Source organism: Diaphorina citri, unplaced genomic scaffold (genome assembly GCF_000475195.1).
Source record: "Diaphorina citri unplaced genomic scaffold, Diaci psyllid genome assembly version 1.1 scaffold1, whole genome shotgun sequence".
NCBI classification, from domain to species: domain Eukaryota; kingdom Metazoa; phylum Arthropoda; class Insecta; order Hemiptera; family Psyllidae; genus Diaphorina; species Diaphorina citri.
In genome coordinates this window covers 504,328-527,730 of record NW_007377440.1, presented here as the reverse complement: position 1 = coordinate 527,730, position 23,403 = coordinate 504,328, and the positions used below count along the sequence as shown (strand labels likewise).

Genomic DNA, 23,403 nt, shown 5'->3' with positions numbered 1-23,403 from the left:
TTGACATGAACTGAAAAACCATACAAAGTTGGTTCTGATTAAAGGGCTTAAGTGATTTACGATAAATTCTATTGAATATAAGTATAGGCTGTAATGGGACTCAAGATTATCTGATAAATGAAGTAGTGTAGACGCATCAATTGACAGGATAGCAATAAACAAAAAGTCGATGTGGAACAACACCGTCTACAAGACAATGTGGACGTGTGCCAGTCGACATCATGTCGATCGACCTTAATGTAGATACTAGACACACCTTAAGATATCTACCGAATCCGTTGGTTGGCACATAGGTAATTTTATTTCGGACCAAAGGTATCTTTGAATTTTTTTTTTCTCTGTGTTGGTGTGTTTTGCTGGTTTGGTGATATTGTGTTGAAGATATGGTTGAGTGCAATTATATTCTCTGTTAGATATTGTTTGTAATTCCTGGACTGCACAGAACTTCACGGCAGAGTGGTTCTACTTGGAATCCATGAGTCAGCTAGTCAACCGCTCGACGTGTGCTTTGTAAGTTGAGAGAGTTGACATTTTTCTTTGTCATAAAATACCCACCGGAAAAAATAATAACTTGACAAAATCCAAGAAATGAGCATCACTAAACTTCCTGGTACCTAACTTAGTTTTGCTTATTGGAATATTGTATTTGTTCATTGTGTACTTATTTAGATTTAGGTTTATTCTATCCATGTTGGTACTTGTTATGTTCCAGAATGTAGAGGTTCACTTGATCAAGTAATAATGGGCTTCACAACAATGTCCCAAATAAAAATAACATTGAAACTCATCTAATTGAACAAACGAACGAAGTGAGATTTAAATTTCAACTCGAGGATTTTTCATTTACTCGTTCTTTGTTTGTTCCACCAGACCTCTGAAATTTGACAATACAGGTTAACACAAAGGTTTATTATTTCTGTTGAAAAAATATTGAGAAAGATCTAAAGAAAAATAATAAAATCTTTTTACTTAAATTTAATTAATACCTACTCCTTGAAATGTCAATGAGATAAGGGATTATGTGTGTGAATTTTTGAGATGAGATTGCCGACAAAGAAATACATTGATATTAGAATTTGGCTGAATGTTGTTTTTTTTTTTTTTTTAAACTTTAGCATCTGTCTTTGTAAATCTGGTTTGATTCTTCTCCAGGGAGGAACTAAGGCATGAATTCTAACTTAGCAATTTGCAAGTCTCCTGAGGTTACGGTATGAGATATGACTGCTATGGTAAAGGATCTCTTCGGATTAACCCAAGCAGTATAAACAAGGACTCTCCTGTTCTATAAGGATCCATTCGAAATCTATAAAGACATGTCATCCTAGTCTGTAGCAATAGAGTTGTTTTAATTGAATTAAATGGGATTACACTTGAGACTATTTTTATCTGCTCTAATATACAGCTTGGCTCAGAAGTCACTTTACGAAAAACCGTTCTTGAGATATTTTTTTCACAACCTTTTCAACATTTTCCACGAAACGGGTTAAGCAACAATAATATCTGGATGGGTGATTATCCGATTTTTACCAAATTGTTACAGTCGCGTCCTTGGACCATACCGGGATAGCATACATGATATCTGGATGGGTGACTATCCGATTTTTACCAAATTGTTACAGTCGCGTCCTTGGACCATACCGGGATAGCATACCGTACTTTGGTTAATATCTGGATGGGATTATCCGATTTTTACCAAATTGTTACAGTCGCGTCCTTGGACCATACCGGGATAGCATACCAAATTTCATTTCTCTACGACAAATCGTTCTTGAGATATTTTTGTTCACAACTTTCTACTTTTTCCCATTTAAACCTGTAGTACGTAGAGAGCCCACCTTATTCTATAGAAGTGCGAAGTCAATAAGGAGCGCGTAGCGCGACCGTTTTTTCTAAAAGGTGTAAAGCCAATAGGGAGCGCCTAGTGAAACGGTAGCATTCTTTCTGGTGAGGATTCCTAATGACGCGTAGCGCGACCGTTTTTTCTAAAAGGTGTAAAGCCAATAGGGAGCGCGTAGTGCAACGGTAGCATTCTTTCTGGTGAGGATTCCTAATGATGGAGAATTTTTCTTTTACTAAAATATTCTAAACCGTGGCGAAGCACGGGTAACCTGCTAGTTCTCTCATAATATCTCATCATGTATTGTGTCCTAACACAGATGATTGATGGATAAAGTCAGAATGTGCCAATCTCTACCTTATCTCAAATAAGCTAATACCCTATGTAAGTCATTACGTACAGTTTTGGGAGTCAGGTATGATGTAACAGTTGCAAATATGACAATGTCTTACGTACCAAATCTAATGCTATTGCCACTAACCTACCCATCTTTTTATATATAAAATAAAAAATAAAACAGTGTATTTACTATATCGTATAGGTATCCAGATTTTTTTTTTTTTTTTTACCTGAAGTCCATCCGGTTCCCGAGCAAAATCCAAACTTTGAACTTTGATCAAATGTTGCAATATCTGCGAGGCATTTGATAACTTTTTTTCTTCGTCCTCTGGTAAATTAGCAATTATTTTTCTTCCTCGAAAGAAAAGAAAACTTTTCGACTCTCAATTAAAATAATAATATCATTAGGATAATAACTAAGTAGATTGATACCTATAAGTAGCTAATGAAAATCAAGGAGTTTGACAGTTTGTAGTTAAGGGCTACTAAATTAATAAACGGAAGTTTATAGCAACTTTAGTCCGGAAGAAAGAAACGAAGGAATGGATAAAGACATTTTTTTCCAAAAAGTTTGGAAAAATAAATAGATAGTAGGTATACCTGGCTTTCTCGTACTGAATGAAATTTGTCATTTTACCATAGATTTACGTGATTTTCTTCCAAGGTATACCTTGAAGTTTTGCACAAAATATTTCAGGACTTTTTACAATTCACCAGAGTTTTTATTTACTTTAGGTGATTATCGAAATAAAAACAACCTCATCTAAAATCTTTTCTACATTCATCATGATTTGTCCTAAATTTACGGTGACAAAGAAAAGAGTAAGTACTTACTTCAGGTACATACATAGGATTCAAAGACATTTGCAAATCTGTTTACTTAAGATTCAATAGACAATCAAAAAAGCCTTTTTTAGAATAAGTACCTACTCGTACCTATTTTGTTTGTTCTTAAGATTTAATTGAAACATTGTGTGACTATATTACTGTCAACTATAACTTGCTACCACCAATGACGAAATGATGTCAAAAGAAACATTTAGGTACAATGCCAATAATATTGTATTTTTTCCCTTTTAATAAAGGTATTTTTTAATGTAAACAATAAACAGAAATAAGAAGACGAAAAAGGAGAACTCAGATGAATATTTTCAACATATAAAATATTATGTGCTAATGCCAATGTAACAATGTATGTATCCTGAGCATTGCCTTGAGAGAACCCAAGTATACCTATACTTATATTAGTCTAATTTTCTCCCGGAATGGGAGTCTCCCTAATGTGACGTTGTATTGCTGAGGACCACTAAATCATTATGTTCTTGAATATTTGGGATCTGGCTGGAAATATAAGAGGAAAACTAAAGTAGAAATCTGTTGCTCTCTCTCTCTCAAAAAAAAAAAAAAAAAAAAAAAAAAAAAGAAAAAAAAAAAAAAAAAAAAGTTGTTCCCCCCCCCTTATAAAAAAAAAAAAAAAAAAAAAAAAAAAAAAAAAAAGATGAAGTGTGCAAAATTTACATTTCAAATACAAACTTGAAGAAGAGGTTAAAAAAATGTGAAGTATTTCTGGGGTTAAAAACTATGATTTTTTTTCTACCCCTCACCGGAACAAATCTAATCTTGCTTTTGATTTTTATTTTCTTCTTTTCTTCCTTATTTTTTTATACCATGTTTGTTTAGTCTCAGTTTTTTATGTATTAGGTAGGTACCTAGGTTTGTTTGAGATATAATATTACGTCTGACTTTCAGAACATCTTGCTATGTTGTCTCTACTTCATACTGTTTCTTTTGTTTGCGGCAAATCGGCGAATCGAAATAGTTGAACTCGAGATAAACAAAATATCTCGAAAACGGACCTAAGAGCTAGAAAGTCTAGAAACTTGAAATTTGGTATGCAGCTCTAGAATATGCCAAGGATGCAACACTCAAAACAATCCATAGCCAATTATTTCACCTGCCTGTATAAACAAAGTTTTATCTGATTAACAGAATCTCCTTCAATATCCATGTTGACCTCTGGCTCACCCTACACGGGTAATCTCTGCATGGACTATCTTCTATTTACATTTCCATCCGGTGTTTGTTGGACGCGGTCCGTTAGCTCCCCAATATCAAATAGACACACAGGTGTGTGTTTCCACTGATCTTGGTTAGATCATAGAAGATCTATGGAAAACCTTTGTTTTCACCGTAGCATGAATACTAACACTATTGATGGTAGGTTGGTACATAGCAAGGTCTGACTGAACTCATTGCTCAGAAGTCTTCAAGCGTGATGTATATTGTGTTGCATAACCTGCTCACAGTGCTCACCTCACGCCTACTGCTTTGGCTCTGTATACCAGTACAATACAATTTTAAGCTGGAAGCTGAAAATATTAAGCTAGAGCTTGCAAAATTTAGAATATAAAGTTGTCGTAAGTCACATATCGCATATTGGCACAAAAAGGCTTCTTGACTAATCAAATGATACAGTAGGAATTTCACTAAAAAAGTGGTCAAAAATATCAGTGGCCTCTCTGATATATCTAATAAATATAATTACATATTATGTAGGTATGTAAGCTCAATGTCTGTTTCACTATCAGTATCCTTGCTAAGCGTCTGTTGCACCTTCTATAAAAAAAAAAAAAAAAAAAAAAAAAAAAAACTGCAATAGATAGAACCGTAACTGCTAAGTCCTTATCGTCCGAAAGCGAAGAGATAAGGAAGACGACAGGATAGGAGAAAAAGCCAGCCGTTCCGAGACCGTCTGTCCTGGGCGGGAATCGAACCCGCGGCCTAGCGTTTACAAGGCAGACGCACTACGAACTAGGCTGGCTAAAATCTTCTTTTATTTTAGCTATGATGAGTTGTAATTTGATTTTGTTTTACTCATTTCAGAGGGTCGAGTGGAAGTGTCACGGGAAAACAAATATCTGAGTACTCTTGCTCCAGGCAAAGTATTTGGTGAACTCGCCATATTGTACAACTGTAAACGAACTGCCACCATCAAAGGTAAGTCAAAGAGTCACATAAAGTGGTTAAATAATTATTTATTTACTCTTTAATATAGAAATTGATCCTTTAAATAAAAATCCATGAGTTAATTATATTATATTCAAAATTGTAACCCGGATCTCCCGCGTGCAAGACTTATGGAATAAAGACCATAAAGTCAATCCTCAAATTGCCTCGGGAGTTAAAAAAGTGTAAGATTAAAATCAAATCAGATTTTTACTAGATCGCTTAAACGACTTCTAGATAAAGATTATTTAAAGCAGGGGTTCTCAACCTACCCAATGCCCAGTACCACCTGACATGTGTTTGGAGGCCCGCATTCCATAAAGCACTTTCATGATGTTACATTAAACAAGAAAACCCTCTGAAAACATTGCACAATCATTATGAACAATTCCTTGAGGAACACCCACCACTTGTAATATTTATTTTATTTTGATAGTTTAATTATTGTTTATTTTCTTAAAAGTCAAGAAAAAATGCAAAGGAACTTATCATCAGAGTTGTGATCATATTGAACCATTCACTGTGCATTTTCCGTCTTGGTGAGTTTGATCACCGCCAAGAGATTGCCTGCGTGTACGTGTTGAGAACCCACAGTGTAAAGTGTTCAATAATGAACCAGGAGTACTAGAGTCTAGCTATAATAATATCTTGGTAGTTATCATATTATCGCTAAGATGAGGAGATGCTACGCGTGTCAGTGTGATTTCCTCAAGGCAGATTATCCAGAGAGATAACCACAATATGAGAGTAATGCGCGAAATCGGGTGGATATATTTATAGTAGATTTTTAGCAGACATAGATTAGTGGATAAAGACAGAGGAAGATCGTACACAGGTGCATTCTGTTGTTTGTTCTAAGGAAGAGATTCAGTATTAGGCTAGGGGGATATGCTGTGAATCCTGCATCATAGACTATTGTAGACAGCTTTTTACTTTTTTTTTTTTTTTTTTTTTTTTTTTTTTTTTTTTTTTTCAACCGTATACTCGTATACATACATGTATGTATTTTATCTATGGGGGGTATCCGTATGTCGTCTAAAATATTGTCATGTTTCTTGTTTAAATCATGCAATACTATTGTACGCATTCTTTTGTAGATAAATGTTGCAGTTTACTAGAAAATCACTCCCAAAAATGTCATATTACTTGTCCTTGAATTCAAAATAAGGAAAGGTGGTCTTCGAGAGAGGCTAATGAAAAATATATGTACTAAGTTTTTATTCATCTCATATGTCATATGTGGGGAAATTCATCCAATTATGTCAATATTCAAAGGAACAAGGTAAAGTGGAGAAGGGTGTTTATTGGATAAGATTAATTCCATCAACAATCAAAATAAAAATTACCCCAGAATATAGAAAAAAAACTGCCCCAAAATTTCCATTCTAAGTTCATAAATGGCTTAAATATCATACGAAACAATACAAATTTAATGAAAATACGTTTTGGGGTAGAATAGATAGGAAAATGAGATTTCTACAATGTGTGTGTGGCATGACAGTGTTTGCTTTTCCAATTGCTGGAAAATCATGTGTTTCCCAATTTTGAGGGATGCTCTACGAATGAGTATGAAGTCTTTTTCATTCGTAATGAACATTTGTCAAGAAGGTTTCTTTCTTTAATTAATCTTCTTCCGAACCGTGTGGATGTAGATTGTTGGTACATTATGCGAAATGTGAAGAATTTTAACGGGAGTCCTTCTGAAGTCACCATCTTGAATTTGAATCGGTATTTATTATTTTTATGTATAGTTATATTTACCTAAACAAAAATAGGGTGCCGATTGCGATACTTCCAACTCTTTATTAGCTCATCCACGTTTACATCGACAGTGCAGAGGGCATTTGAATAGATACTATAGGGGTAAAGCTAACGCACATTATAAATTCCTTCGGGGTAAAAATTTCCCAGCTACGAGGTACGCTTTTAGCGAGTAGGGGAGAAGAGTAACAATACTTTCATTGGTTGGCTAAACATCCCATTCAGAATGGGTGGAACGAACAGTGGGGTAGAAGCAAAGGTATGTTCCTGTTAATGATACGTTTACCATTGAATACAAAGTCTCTTTACCCATTGTGTCTCTTATGTTAATGTTTGTTACCTCGATATCATCCCTTATTATACATACCTTTTTTGTATCAATGGATAATGGCTGTCGGTAGCAATGGGGAGTAGGACACAGAAGGGATTTCTCGATCTAAAACCCCTTTTATGACGAAATTACTAGAACTCTCACATCAGTTGCCTCGGAGAGACAAACACCAAAGTACGAGATCCCACAATAAAGTTCCCGAAATACCCCCAAATTTTCCAGGAATGAACCTTGAACTTTCCTCTTTTATATGTGTATAATTAATTTAATATAATATCATTCCTCTTTAATTAGTAGATTTCAAGTAGTCCGGGACGTGGCACATTGAAGATACAAAGATCTTTCATACAATAAAAGTCTCAAGAAAAGAATAACAAGGAGAGGAGGCAGATCTTTTTCCGTCATTCCTTAACACAAAAGTCTTCGCTGTCAAAATCCGACTTTTGTTTTTTTCTGACTAATGAAAGATAAAATTCTCGGTGACAAATGAAAACAAATACTCGTACGTTTCTGTGGCTTTATGCTAAAACCATGTGACAAAGTAGGAGCCTTGTTCTTCTTAATTTTTCCTTTCTCTTTTTGAAGGGTTGATTATTATTTTGTGGTGTCACTCAGTATTTATGAGATGGCGCGACAGTGGTGTACACAGTAAAATATACTTTTTAAAGTAAAAAAAAAAGCAAAAATGCATAGACATGCATTACCAGGCAGCACTCTTCGTGAACTACCATGGCGAACAACGCGAACCCATCAATCTCTATCTGTCAGCACATTTCCAACGAATTAAACAACAGTTTTATCTCTCACACAAAAAACGCAGGTTGCTAATTTTCCAAAGTAAAATACCCCGATGACAATAACAGAAATGTCATTCGGATAAAAAGCTCCATTAGATGATTCAAAAACCACCCCACCCTGTGCACATTTAAGCCTACTTAATAAAGTTATATCAAATAGAAAGGACGAAGAGCTACACATCAAATAAGAAAGAAAAGGATACAACGTATTATATCGTGTTTAATCTGTATGTAAATAGAGCAATACTGTTATCAAACAAGCGGGGCCCGTCCCTCCGGGAATTTTTCGATCTTGGTTAAAGAAAATCAGTATTTATGTACCTATAGGATCAAAGGCTAATAATAGGAACGTAATGAAACTTGGTGTACCTTCCTAAAACAAGACATACTTTGCAGTGGCACCTAAATTTGGACTTGATACCAAGAAGAAGTATCCGATTCCACGAACTTATCAAACGGCACGTGTACTTATGTTTTCAGCGGCCAGTGACTGTAAGCTATGGGCCATAGAGAGACAATGTTTCCAAACCATTATGATGAGAACTGGTCTTATCCGACAAGCAGAATACAACGACTTCCTCAAGTCAGTACCCATATTCAAGGATCTACCAGAAGAAACCCTCATCAAAATATCCGATGTGTTGGAAGAGGTGAGTACTAAAGGCTAACAAATTTGTGAACAACAAGCAAGAATTCCAACCATCAAAAAGACGACTGCAAAAAACTTGCTCTCGTATTCCGATTGAAAATATTTCTACGGGTTACTTTCTGGTATTCTCTTGTTGTCCTGGGAATTAAATAGGAAGTATTGTGTCTCTCCTTGGTCATCTGATGAAGGAAGCACTACAACTTGAACATGCTACGATACAGACCTCATGAGTCTATTGTAGCATTTCTTTTATTACTACTAATTAAAAACGGCATATACAACATTAGAAGTTGGAAACAACTTGCTAAATTATTATTCTTTTAGACCAGGTGTGCACAAACTGTGGCCCGCGGGTTGCACGCGGCCCGCCAGCTCCTTTCGTGCGGCCCGCGAGCTCATTTCGATTTTTTAGAAAAAATCAAAAACAAAAGACTTTTAAAAAATGTGAAGAAAATAAAAATGTGTTAAGAGGATTTTTATTATTATTTTGAAAAGTTGTAGATCAAATTCTTCAAAAATTTCGCCTGCGGCCTCTATTTTATTTTGCTCCTTTTAGCAGAGCTTCAATGTGGAGAAAAAATGTGTTGAAGAGGATCTAAGAATTAGGTAGGTACCTCAAAAATTAATTATTGACAAGCTTCAGGTACATACTTTGTGAAAAAATTGCCTGCGGCATAGTAGATTTTGAACTTTGATCAGGCTGCGTTTCTGAAAGGTGGAAGAAAATTTTCAGATAATTTACTTTCTGATTTTTGTGTGGTAAATTAGCTAAAAAATATGTCAAAACTGATGACACATTATTTTTGAACAAGCTGGGCCCGTCCCTCCGGGAATTTTTTAGCCCGTAGTTTATTCGATCGTGATTAGGGAAAATCAGTATTTCTAATACCTTTTTCTCCCTCCTTTGTTTTTCTCTTTCCTTTTAATGTCAGCTATTAAGCTGACAAAAACCGGTTGGGTGGAAGAGCACACAATTTAATAATCTCTCAGGAACTCAGGAGCTAGAGACTTGAAATTTGGTATTTAGTCCACAAATGTGACAAGGATGTAAAACGAAACTTTTGGTTCTAATAGGTGCTGTGGTTGGTGGTATTTTGAACGCTTTTTGGCGGTTTTTAGCTGTACTGACTAAACGGTTAGAGATGTTGTAAAAGTTACGGTAGAAGAACTCTCAAATCAGCATCATTCAATAGGATAAGGAAAGTCGTGTGATGTTTACACCAGATTTTTTTGTGCAACTTCAAGTGCTCCTAGTGGGGTGCATTTCCGGACATTTGTCCATAGACTAAAAAGTTACTAAATCAGTCCCAGGAAACTAAATCAGTCTCCTGAAGTTTGTCGCACGGCTTTTAAAACACCCTTGTAGAATAGGAAAAGGGAATGTTGTAGACAAACATTCCTCTAAGCTAAGATCTTGCCTGAAACCTTTCTTCTTTTCTTTTCATTAGAACTTCAGATCAAACAATCTCCAGCATTAGAAAGTAATGTCCTCAAGAAAGTTGCAACCTTGACTCTAGACAATGCTCTAGCTGATAGCAGATCATTTGGAGATGTCAAACCAAAACCTCCACCAGATAAACTACAATTTCACACCTGTGCTAAGTTCGAAGGTAAGAATTGTTATTATACAGCATGGCTCAGAAGTCCTAGCGAAACCCTTGTAACTTTTGAACGGCTTGGAATTTTGAAGTTCTGTTTTCTTCTAGATTTAGGAAAGGGCCCATGGTAAATTCGATGATTTTTTTTTCTTTAGTGACTACACTCACAATAATGGACTAAGTTCATTATTGTGAGCAATTACTGACACTATTTACACACACCCACATTCTGCACTCATTTACAATACACGCATGTAAACAAACAAGGAAGCACACACACACACACACACACACACACACACTTGAGAAATTGAGAGAAGGTTGAAAGAATTGAGATCCAGCCGTTTCAGCAGACACGGTCGGTGAAAGGACACCTCCTTGAGGAACGCCTTGCTTCATGCTTCGCGAGGCTGATTTGGTGTTGCGGAAGTCAACATAGGTGCTTCGTCCTCTCATGTAGCTGAACAGCCACCGTTTTACTGTCCAAGGTATATCTGTGTTTAGCAGGTCTTCTAACAGGATTTCAATGGAGATAGAATCAAATGCCTTTGATAAATCAAGAGCCACCATTATTGAACGCTCGCAAGGCCTCTCTTGGTTTAGTCCATTGCTGATTTGATTTTGTAACATATGGAGAGCAGTTGTTGTGCTGAAATTTTTACGGAACCCATGTTGGTGTTCTGCCAGCGTAATGTTGTCCGTGATACAGGGTAATAAGATTGACTCTAGGAGTTTGGCCACAGGTGAAAGTAAGGAAATAGGTCTGAATGATTTGGAGTCATTGGCATCCTTTCCAGGTTTGAGTAATGGGATGATTCTGGCAGTTTTCCATATGTCAGGAATGGCGAGTGTTTTGAGCGAGAGGTTGAAGAGTTTGGTGAGATATTCAGTTGATTTGGGTCCAAGGTGTTTGATCATGATTGCTGATATGCCGTCAGGTCCTATGGCTTTGGATGGTCTTACTTTCTTTATGGCAATCTCAGTTTCAGTGTTTGGTATTTGCAGTGTGTTTTGACTGTTTCTTTTGTTGAGAGACGAGTAACTCTGGAATTGGCGTCGAGTTCTGCGCTGAGTTTTGTCTTTTGCTTTTTTATTTTACTTTCATGTAATGATTTAAAATCAAGACTGGAGCCCGTTCTCCCTTTATTCCCAATATAATGTCACCCATCCATTTATTGGCCTTTCTCGGCGTAGCTTAACATAGGTGACGCTAAAACCGGTCTTAAATCCTTAAATGATCGACTGAAGTGTTATCTAAAGCTTTCTCGCTTTGAGTTCATAGGTCGTCGCGACAAATTTCGAGATCAGAGCTCATTTGTGTGAGAAAATGTGAAAAAAATCCCCCAAAAACCAGTTTTTTTGGTTTTTTGGCTTTATGGTTTTCTGGACGAAATTTGCACCACCATTTTCGTGTTCCTGGTAAAAAGACCTTTAATTTGACATATAGGTCGACTAGGTTTGGATAAGTCCTTCTATGGGGACAGACAGACAGACAGACCGACCGAGTGACAGACACCGAAGCGAATACAATACAGTCCGTCCCTTATACCTTTTTATTACTATTGTAATAATAAAGGAAGGACGGACTAAAAATTGGGAATGCAGACTTGGCCTTAATTTTCTGATCTCACCACTTTTAGGGCCGAGATTTTTAAATAGGAACTTGGCCTTTTTTTCACATTTGTGTTTTTTTTTGGGGGGGGGGGTTGTACCTACTCCTCACATATCACTCAAGTTTAGCAACATTGAGCGTGGTTGGTAGCTGGATGAGTGACCACCTAGGGAACTTTCTTTTTTTAAATGCGACTTTGAATTATTTACGGACTTATCACTGAAGTTAAGATACGTTGACCATGGTCGGTATCTGGATGGTAGAATATCAGGGAATATTTTTCAAATCCATTCCCCCTTTTTTTATTTAGTCATTAGGGAGCGCGTAGCGCGACCATATTTTCTCGAAGTGAAAAGCCAATAGAGAGCGCGGAGCGCGACCTTAGTCTCTCGAAGTGCGAAGCCAACAGGGAGCGCGCAGCGCGACCATATTCTATCAAAGTGCGAAGCCAATGAGAAGCGCGTAGCGCGACCGTATTGTTTCAAACTGTGAAGCTAATGGGGAGCGCGTAGCGCGACCGTATTCTCTCAAAGTGAGAAGCCAATAAGAAGCGCGGAGCGCGACCTTATTCTCTCGAAGTGGGAAACCAACAGGGAGCGCGCAGCGCGACCATATTTTTCAAAGTGTGAAGCCAATAGGGAGCGCGTAGCGCGACCGTATTCTTTCAAAGTGAGAAGCCAATGAGGAGCGCGTAGCCTAACCGTATTATTTCAAAGTGTGAAGCGGGGAGGGCCTAGCGCGACCATATTCTATATTCTATAGAAGTGCGAAGTCAAAAGGGAGCGCGTAGTCCAACGGTAGCATTCTTTCTGGTCAGGATTCCTACTGACGGAGAATTTTTCTTATACTAAAATATTCTAAACCGTGGCGAAGCACGGGTAACCTACTAGTTTTTAAGTATATATAGATATTATAGTTAGGTTAATGCTAGGTTTGTTAGGTGTAGTTAGAGCTAGGGAATTTTTTAAATAGTTACGATAGTAAAGGGTCCGCCCGTTTGTGTCAGTAATAAAAAATAAAATATTATCTCGTAAACGGTAAGAGATCAAAAAAAAAAAAATATATATATATATATATAGAAATTGACCCCCATAGCTTAGCTCAAGTGAAGAATTTGATTTGATATTTCATCAAGCTCCCACTCTCTACTTCTTAGGTCAAATGCTTATCAACTGGTTCCTATCGTCATTTCCTGAAGAAAATCATCTGCTTAAAGTGGTTGCTCTTCAATTCTGTTCACACTTGTTGTCAGCAGGAGTAATCCAACAGATTAGTGATAAATATCTGGAAGCTAGTAACCAGTTCAAGGTAATTTTATCAACAGATTAGTGATAATAATAAACATCAACCCCCAACTTCCAATACACCACGTGAAAAATGCAGTACTTTGGGGCAAGTTAGAGGTCACTGTCAGAAGGTCATAAGTCATAACCAGGGCCGGAGCTAATTGAAAGTCGCTATGCTATTTCTTTGATATCGGAAGCACCAAAAATAACGAAAGCATTTTTTGGAAGGTGATTTGGGCTAAAACTAGGATACGTTAATCGAAATCCAAATTGAGATTTCAAGTACAGGTTCGAGTCCATTTTTGATAGTCAGGACCAGGGCCGTATCCAGGATTTTGCCGAAGTGTGGTCCCGAGGGTCCAGAAAGTAATGGGGGGGGGGATGCTCCAAATTTCCGAAGTCTTTTTTTTTAAGAGGTTTGACAGGGGGAACTGTAACTGCTATGGTCTTATCGTCCCGAAATCGAAGAGAGGAGGAAGACAGGATAGGAGAAAGCCAGCCGTTCTGAGAACGAATATTATCCCATCAGAATAAAATCCGCCCCGGGCGGGAATCGAACCCGCGGCCTAGCGCTTACAAGGCAGACGCACTACCAACTAAGCTAACTAGGCTGGCTCCGAAGTCTTACCTACGGCGCAAGAGAAAAATTAAGCTCGAAGATAGGGGAGGGGGGCGGCCGGGCCTCCTCCATACCAATTTTTCTGAGTCTGACATACACTAAAGGAGAAAAATGGAGTTCGAGGGGTTGGGGCCCCCTCGCCCTCCCCCCCCCTGAATACGGCCCTGGTCAGGACCGAAATTTTGAATCTCAATCTTGGGTTCTAATTTCGAGAGGAATCGTGAAAGTGACCTATTCCAAGCACACACCACCTTTCCGAATGCTTTCATTATTTTTGGTGCGTCTGTTATCAGGGAGATAAAATGGCGACACCACCACTACCATTCATTAATTTCTTGTTTAGGTGGATCGAATGTATTTCTGGTCTAAAAGCGAAACTCCAGTGCCCACAGTTCAATATTCCACAGTGAAAAAAACGCTTCCTTCCTGGCCCTCTACTTTTGAAACTGGTATGTATTTTTAAATATTAGAAACTAAAGCAAATATTCAAACATCTAATGCATAACTCTCGAGTTAAAACGGAAGCCTTACCACCTGTACTTAAAAAAAAAAAAAAAAAAAAAAAAATCATCCTCACTTATTTGTAATGCCGGAGAAAATGGGTAAAATATGTTTTTAAGTCCGTATTGAGTTTCAGGCACGCGACCAGAATGTACTTGATATTTGACGGGATACGGGGGGTGAGTGTCACCCACGACCTCAAACTCATCCGAGTTAAGAGGGGAGGGGAGAAAGAGGGGTGTTAATCAGGTTCGGTTTCATTACCTGACGGAAAAGCAGGAAAAATTAGCCACCTTGTCTGTTAGTCTGTCCTGGTTTCTATCATTCCTTCTTCCCTTTTCGCTTGACTTTGCTGTTTGATGATAGTAATTCTTTCTACCTTGATCACTGTCCCGGAGTCCGGGACTGAAAAGCCCTCCTGCCTTTGAACCCAGGTAAGCGGGATATGTGAAGGAAACGTAATATTTATGTAATGGTGTTGGATTCAGGAGAGAGGTATCCATTTTCCTGTAATCTTGCTTTTTAATGCTCTTTTTTTATCAGATGAATGATGCACATTGCACATCCACGTCGGTAAACTGTGAGTAATATATGCACTTTTTTAATCTTAAAGTCCTTTTAGTCCTTCCTCAATTCATTTTTTTCTGGCGTTGAAAATCCTGCTGAGTGCCCAGTAGGTACTGCCCATTAGGAACTCATCTAACTTCTGGATTACTTACGCTCGGCCAAGATTTAAGACAGCCTTTCTCAGCTGGACATCGAAGTTTCAAGATAAATCTAACAATCTCAAGCCAAGAAGTTAACCAATCGTGCTACCGAATGTAGAGGTGTGAGACAACTTGAGGATAAAATGGCCCCTTACTGAGACCACTGGCCCCCTAACTGTGACCATTGACGTTCTGACTGGGAGACCGCCCGCTTGAGATCGTGGGGAGGGCAAAGTTAGTTGGGATTGATTTTGGAATACGTCAAGAAGGAAGATATGATGGAGAAGAATCTACATTCTTATTCTTATGTGTACCAAAGGTTTAACAGTTCATTTTTACAGTTTGAACCTTGCGCCTACCCCCCTGGCCCTGATCTCAAGTGTCGCTATCAATAACTACAAATCTAAATGAATATCATCTAGTCTCTCTTATCTGTCTCTAATTACAATTGTTATGGGAAAAAGGCTTAAAACCTTCCTTCTTTCGGGCTTTTCAAATGATATCTTTCTTTTTGCCGTTTTTAATTCCAAACACGAGGGAGACTCAGTTTGTTTTTATTTGGAAAATTTCATGCTTATTTAATTTTTAATAGAGATAACACTGTCGATAGACCACGAGGGTGGAGGGGTGAAAAGGCTGAATCACACTGTATTTCTCTTGTCACAGAGGAATAACAGTTTCATTTGTTCAATTTTTTTCTGCCTTGTGTGGGGTTGGATTAATTCTGAATGGGTGACCAATAATGGGTTGCGGGTGACCTCAAATTGGCGTAGAACAGATGACGCTCATTGTGGGTGATCTTTGGTGGTGCGGAATGACAGAATCAGACAGACTTTCAATATTTTCAATTTTTTATTTATGAACTTGAATTTATTCTCAGCATTTTTTTTTTTTTTTTGTAGTTTTAAATGATTGGGGCTTGACGGTAGACCTTTAGCAGAGATTTGTGCCAAACTACCTATACAGATACACCCAGAAAAAAAGACAACAATGCTATAATAGAGAGATTTATTTTCTTCAACTATGTACTTAGTATAAGCACCTGTATTTCTGTAAATAGTGTACTCGTAGCTCTTTACTTTTGATCCTTTACTCATTGTATCTATATATTATCCAATTTTCTTTATTTGTATTATCTGAATGAAGAATAGCTGTCTGTGTTTCCATTGTAAAATGTGACGTTCAATTGTTCTGGTTTGTTCCACAAGTATTGTCATCAATTATCCACTACAATTGCAGATCTGTATACCAGGGTTGTTTTCTTATTGATTTGATATCCTGAGGTTTTATTTCTGCTCAAATTGCGTAGAATCTCCGTTATCTTATTTGTCACTAGCATTATGTTGTAGGTATACAAAGTTTACCTACCTATGTTATTCATGATAGCTGTTGATAAAAGTATTGGAGCTTCTACAAAATATTCAACATCTACGACATTCACATTTAACACTTGCATTTATTTACTAACAAATTTTTAGAACAATTGATGTTGAGAAAAATAATACTCGATGGGCAATGGGTATGCTACGGCAAAATAAACCACATGAGTCTAATGATCTAATGTAACAGTTGTTACATTACTCCGAATTGAAAACGGTCATGAAATGCTCGCTTTGAGTGAGTTATTATTAATTAGCTCTAATTTCTATTCTTGCTGCTCCTCGTTTAAAGGACTGTGGTAACGTGTTAATGTTATACCCTATCTTTATTCTATTCCTATGTATTTATCCTATTAATCTTATCCTTGGCAGCTTCGCACCTTTACTTGTGTTCAGACCAACGAATCCTATTATCCTATCCAATCCATATCTCCCAGTCCCTGTTACTTATATCCTATCTAATCCTTATATCTCCCAGTCCCTGTTACCTATATCCTATCTAATCCTTATATCTCCCAGTCCCTGTTACTTATATCCTATCCAATCCTTATATCTCCCAGTCCCTGTTACTTATACCCTATCCAATGGGGGGGAGAGAGAGAGAGAGAGAGAGAGAGAGAGAGAGAGAGAGATCAGAGAGAGATCAGTTTCTAAATAGTGAATTTGGCATCTCCACTATTTCTTCCTAATCATGTATTCGACATAGTTGAAACATGTTTCTCATTAGAACTGAAGAGAATTTTCACGTAACTTTACGAACAATAGGGGTAGAATGTAATGTAAATAACAGGAGAGAAAGAGAGAGAGATCATCCGCCATTTTGACAAGTTTTGCACTCATAACTTGTGTAGGCCTTTCTCTCTCTCTCTATCTCTTTTGGGTCTCCCCTCTCTCTTTAAAATGCAGCCTATCGCCTCTGGCCAGAAACAGATTATTATATTCGCCCCCTTTTCCTCCTATTTCTCTCTCTCTCTCTCTCTCTCTCTCTCTGTCTCATTCCATTCACCTTCCCCTCAAGTATCTTTTTTTTACCGTCGAAAACTGTTACCATTCTCACAAACATCCGAATTCCTGGCTTGGATCCTGGGAAATACAACAGGGCATGTGAAAATCAAAGCAAGACCATTCGAACTGAAAAAGTAAGTTGGTAAGTGTCTCTAGTATCTTAAAAAGGTCTTGGATAGATTTTGGAAGGTGTGTCCAAACATAGTCGAGTGACGATATGAATCTATGTTGTTGAGGCAGTTTGGACGGTTCAGTCGACATTGATCGACGGCCGGTCGACTCTGTTTGGACACACCTTTAGGGCCATATTATTTATGAACAAGATAGTGGCTCTCAAGCTGCACTGAAGTATCTATTCCATACATCTGATCACAAGTGAAGGTGGCATTTGCTCTTAACTGCAGGCTAAAATCCCCTACAGCAGGCCTTGAGGGGGCTATAGGAATTATCACCTAACTTTTTGTGTTAATGGATTTTCAAATTCAAATTCCTATGCTTAGCTAGGAAGCATTTGTAGAACTCGTAATGCTGTTCTATTAGCCACTTTTTCTCTTCTTTTATTAGAATTTTTTGCCTTGTTATTTTAGCTGAGCAAAACGTAGGTACTAGCTCATCCTACATTCCAGTGAAACCCATTGAAGTGAAAACGCCTTTATCTCTTTGTGAATCAAAGGAAAATATAAACGCAGAAAAAAGTTGGTAGCAAATAAAAACATTTAAAAAAAGAGAGAATTTTTTTTTTGTTTAAAAATGAAAAAGAGGAGAATCCGGTAATATGGTTAAAAAGAGAGAGGAGAAGGAGTACCTAAATACAGGGTGTTCCAGAGGGAATGAACAGAAAAAAACGGAGTATTTTCATCACAGATTTAAACATTTAAAATGAACTAACTTCATTGAAAATGTATCTTTTTTTTTCACACATTTACACATCTATACTAGAGAACTAAACTTATCCTTTTCTTGTTACTTACTTACTTACTTATCCGGTTATACAGGCCGTGAAGGTCCAAAACCTGCTCTGATGAGCCTTTTAAAATAGTATCAACATAATGTACCTGCGAGTAATGCGAGTAATACATTTCATCTTTCAAAGTACCCAGTATGACCTGGGAAAAATATCATAATTGTTACGGTAAAAGAAAGGGAAAAAAAAAGGTAAAAAAGCTCTGGCATATTGCTAGCAGACAAAAATAATGTCGTGCTTTTGAATTAACCTTAATCGTAGGACGTCGGACCAAATATAGGGACACGGACGAAAAGTAGTCACAGAATTATTCATCTATGTCTTTAGCTATCTATATTTCCTCTCTTGGTCAAAATCTTTTTGGAACGCCACTAGAACACAAGTGCGATATATAAATGTTTATACCTATCAGAATAGAATAGATTCTAGAATATACCTAATTTTAGGCTTGCCAAATATCCAAAATGTCGATTCGGGACGCGAATCCGCGAACATAATTGCCAAATCCGCGAACATAATCGCAAAATCCGCGACCATAATCGCCAAATCCGCGAACAAAATCGCGAAATCCGCGAACAAAATCGCGAAATCCGCGAACAAAATCGCGAAATCCGCGAACAAAATCGCGAAATCCGCGAACAAAATCGCGAAATCCGCGAACAAAATCGCGAAATCCGCGAACAAAATCGCGAAATCCGCGAACAAAATCGCGAAATCCGCGAACAAAATCGCGAAATCCGCGAACAAAATCGCGAAATCCGCGAACAAAATCGCGAAATCCGCGAACAAAATCGCGAAATCCGCGAACAAAATCGCGAAATCCGCGAACAAAATCGCGAAATCCGCGAACAAAATCGCGAAATCCGCGAACAAAATCGCGAAATCCGCGAACATAATCGCGAAACCCGCGAACATAATCGCCAAATCCGCGAACAAAATCGCCAAATCCGCAACATAATCGCCAAATCCGCGAACAAAATCGCGAAATCCGCGAACATAATCGCGAAATCCGCGAACATAATCGCCAAATCCGCGAACAAAATCGCGAAATCCGCGAACAAAATCGCGAAATCACATAGGTACGATATGTACATAGGTCCAAGTAGCGACATTAAAGTAATTGAAACAGTAAGACCAATTGTTACTCGTAGATTACGTTAAAAACAAAATCCTTTTTCTTCTCAGCAATCTTTCAAGTGTCCCAAATTTGAGCTCTCTGTCAAGCAGGGATGGAAAGGAAACAAAGTTACATTATATCCCTTCTAAACTTTACTGCTCTTGAGAGCTTTTCCCTGTGACACAACTTCCAACTTTCTCGTACATTTTACTTTAGAGAAAACTCAACCTTATTACCATGGAGAAAGGAAGAATTTATCGAAGGAAAATGCTAGCTAGGTTTTGAGAATATCTCTTACAAACGTTCAAAAGTTACTTTTTTCGTAGAATACAAATAATCTATTCAAAGTACCTGGTTGTATTTTAGGTGTTTTATTGATATAAGATAAAAGAGAACAAATGAAAGAAATTTAATGCTACCTCGGTATAAAATAGCGAGCAATTTTATCTTATTTTGTAGGTACCTAATTAAATTTATGTTATAACATTAAAATACAAACCCGAGCCCTCCCACCTACGAGGTGAGCATTCTCCTACGAGTAACATTTTTCAACCACATTTTTAATTTTTCTTCATACATAGGTATAACCACAAAGTTAATTTTAAAAATATGCCATTGAACTATACCTATCTTACAATAGGTCCAACATATTTGAATTCAAGTTTAATAAGAAGTAAAAAATGCAGGTGTCCAGTCCAAATTATCAAAAAAATTATCATCAAATCCCTCAGTTGTCCGTTTGTCAGGATTTAAATTCAACCATTTCTTACTTATATCAATTTTATGAGCAACTTTCATGTGCTTCCACAATCCTAGGAAAGCTGTAGCGTTGAAATTACACTCTGAACACTGGAAGGTCACTCTTCTCAACTGGGGAATGATTTTCATATCATCAGGAACTCGATTGTTGACTTCATCCAGGGGAAGTTTGTGATGTTTCAAATATTTATCTCGCTTGTACTCCATTAGCATCCGTAACATTTGGCGCAAATTTTTCACCAGTATATTTAACTTACCAAACGACTCTTTCAGTTCGCCTTCTTTACGAAAGTTGTAGTCACCCCAGCTGGTAACTAGGTTTATATGCAGTATCGCCATCAGCAGTAATGAAAACACCACTTGCTTCAGCATTTTTAAGATTTTAAGGTCAAGACATGATGTTTATTTTTCCTAAAATTTAATCTTAGAAGCTTGAATTTCTTCTTGGAAATGGAAAAAGAAGAAGGTAGGAAATTATTTGAAAATTGATTATTTAAAGCTCAATAAAAGAAAGTGATGGGTAATGGACTTTTGAATATTTTATAAGACTACACAAAACTTCTGCCAACAAAATGTCAAAAACTTCAAGTTTTAGGAAGTTTAAAATAACCTACAATTTCAAGAGTATTTAGAAATCACAGAAAATATTTTTATTTTATTTATTGGACTTTGTTTTTAAATTTCTTAAACTTAGTTATTGTCACAGAGCATACTTTTCACGAGAAACAGCTGAGAACTGAGAAACTATAGGGTAAGCATATTTGACTTCTTATCAATTCAGAATCATTTTATTTCTAACAAGGCCGAATTTAAGGGTGACCTGACCTGAAATGGGGAGGACTAGAGAGTTCTAATCCCATCAGGCTTCTAAAACACAATTACTTTCAGGAGTAGATTTTATTGTACGTATTTTTCTTATCTTATAAATGTAAGTACCCACGAGTACTTTCCTCCTTGAAAATCCAAAGAAAATATTTTATTGTGAACCCTGAATTCATTATTTAGCTAAAGGGTCAGCATTTCACGAATTGTTCCTCTTCACAGATTGACCTGATACTTACGTCAATTTATGAATTTATCGCAAATTTGCATTAGACGCTACAGTTTTTAGGTAGGCACATTTCACATTGAAAGTTGTTAAGAAATTACTGAATCCTTAGGTATTTTTTTCATTTCATTACTTCCGGTTATCATGGGCCTCGTAATAGTCTTTCAATGTCGTATACCGATTTCGCATATTGTACGTGCCTCGAATTTGGCCCTGAACTTTTCTTGTGGGCTTCACTTCAATCTTGTGTATACTTTTCATGTGGTTCCAAATCCCTGTGGAAAAAACAGTCAAAGTGATTGTAAAAGAAAGTAGAACAAAAATTGAACCTAGAGCTAGGGTTACTTGGATCATGCTCAAAATGTCCAGAGGAGCCAAGACACAACATACTTACTTCTGTGTAGCGGCACAATATTTTTCAACACTCACCAAGAAATAGTTGAAAAGATTTGGTGCACTGATCGCAGTAGTAATGTTCTTGTGCCATCACAGGTTTCAGCTGTTCTCGAATTTGCTTCACTTTTAATTTCTCCAGACTTGAGGGGGTAAATGTGGTATGTGTATTCTCCCTCATAAATCGAGACAAGAGTCTGAAATTTGGGTAAGAGTTGTGGTGAAGTTACATCCTTGCTTGGGGAAAGTTACGAAGGTCTTTATTATAAGACTTTTTTTGTTGAACGAATCCAAAGTTTAGTCAGTTAATTTCTGAAAGACGCTTTTCAGCCCTACCTCGAAAGTACCTGGGAATAATGTAACTCATTTCTGTAATGCATATATTTTCGAAAAAGTCTAAACTTCCATAAACTGCCCAAAGAGTTAGTTATCTTCTTAGATTGTCAAATTTCTTTCCATTTGAAAATAGCAATAAAAACTTACTAGTTTTCTACTCAATGCACAAAATCAGTTTCCACTTACCTGCAGTTCCACCACAGTTTCTTCACAACTCTTGTCAGAGTGTCTCGTTGTTCATACGTCAATATGAAAGGTGTCCTAAGTACAACTTGGTGTAGTCTTGTGTTGGGTACATTCTGCATGTGTTGAGTGACAGTACAGTTGGATAGCACAGGTAATCCCGTGACAGCATTTGTTAATTCATCTGATGTTGCAACATCCTGGTCACCTTTGCTGCTTCCGTTTACATGCAATATCGGACTAGTCTCTTCTAATCCTGGAACTTTTGTACTGGTCCTCCTGTTTCCACGGAGCGGCATGCTTCCGTTTAGTCTTGTTCGAGTTACTGATGTTCGATTTCTTGGAACTCTGATCGCTGTCTTATTCCTCGTCACAGACATAGTTAGATATTGGTTGCAAATGCTGAGTAGTATTAACTCATATATTAAAATTTTCATGTAATTTGCTGATCGGACATTAATTTGGTTGCGTTAGATCTTGATCACGAATCTGCTTGGGATGTCACGAATATTTCAACTTTGTTGATCATTTGTTACTTACGCTGCATGTATTTGAGTTTTAAAAATGTTATTTAAATTTAAACAAGATTAGGAAAGCACGTTTAACTCATTTTTCGCTTTCACAAAGGAAAGCCCTGCCTAGGTATTTAATTTTTATTTTAGACAAAATTACTTGAATTTCACTAACGAACGTAACTAGAATCATATAATGTCTATTTAACTTTTTGAAATTCACAAATGAAGTTACGAAAAATGCTTTCCTCCAACGAAAAAACATATGGAACTAAAAAATCAAATTGCTTTCTCAGTGTAGTGACTTATGAGGACACGTGAACTATTCAATTAAGAAAAGAAACAATTACATCGTACAATGTATAATAAAACTAAAATGATTTACCCTGATAAGAAATTGACCTATTGTGAGAATTTACTGAAAAGCAACCTGAGCCTTGAGCAACAGGATTAGTGGTTTAAAATTTGAAAGAAATTTTGTTATGAGATCCAGTACCTGTATTTCTAGGATGATAGGAAAGTAATACCGGCTTCAGAAATTAGCATAGTACTTACCCAATTAAAATAAGAAACACAAATTTTCGGATTTCACATAATGTGATAAATAAATAATTGATAGTAAATAATATTTGTTTAATGTAATACCTACAATAGTTTTTACAAC

At 37.0% G+C, this 23,403-nt stretch overlaps 2 protein-coding genes across 2 annotated transcripts; one reads left to right on the top strand and one right to left on the bottom strand.

Annotated features, from left to right (window-relative positions):
* Positions 1-5,046: 5,046 nt before the first annotated feature.
* On the top strand, positions 5,047-8,754 carry LOC108252487 (cGMP-dependent protein kinase, isozyme 2 forms cD5/T2-like; the record flags this gene model as incomplete). Its single annotated transcript, XM_017444547.2, has 2 exons — positions 5,047-5,173; positions 8,552-8,754. Coding segments are annotated over 2 exons (315 nt in total), but the record flags the coding sequence as incomplete, so codon positions are not given.
* Positions 8,755-20,428: 11,674 nt separating this feature from the next.
* On the bottom strand, positions 20,429-23,042 carry LOC103513848. Its single transcript, XM_008479020.3, has 3 exons — positions 22,231-23,042; positions 21,745-21,905; positions 20,429-21,590 (listed from the first exon to the last, which is right to left on the bottom strand). Exons 1-3 carry the CDS (start codon positions 22,662-22,664, stop codon positions 21,445-21,447), a joined length of 741 nt encoding a protein of 246 aa, XP_008477242.1. The 5' UTR covers positions 22,665-23,042; the 3' UTR covers positions 20,429-21,444.
* Between the last annotated feature and the right edge of the window lie 361 nt (positions 23,043-23,403).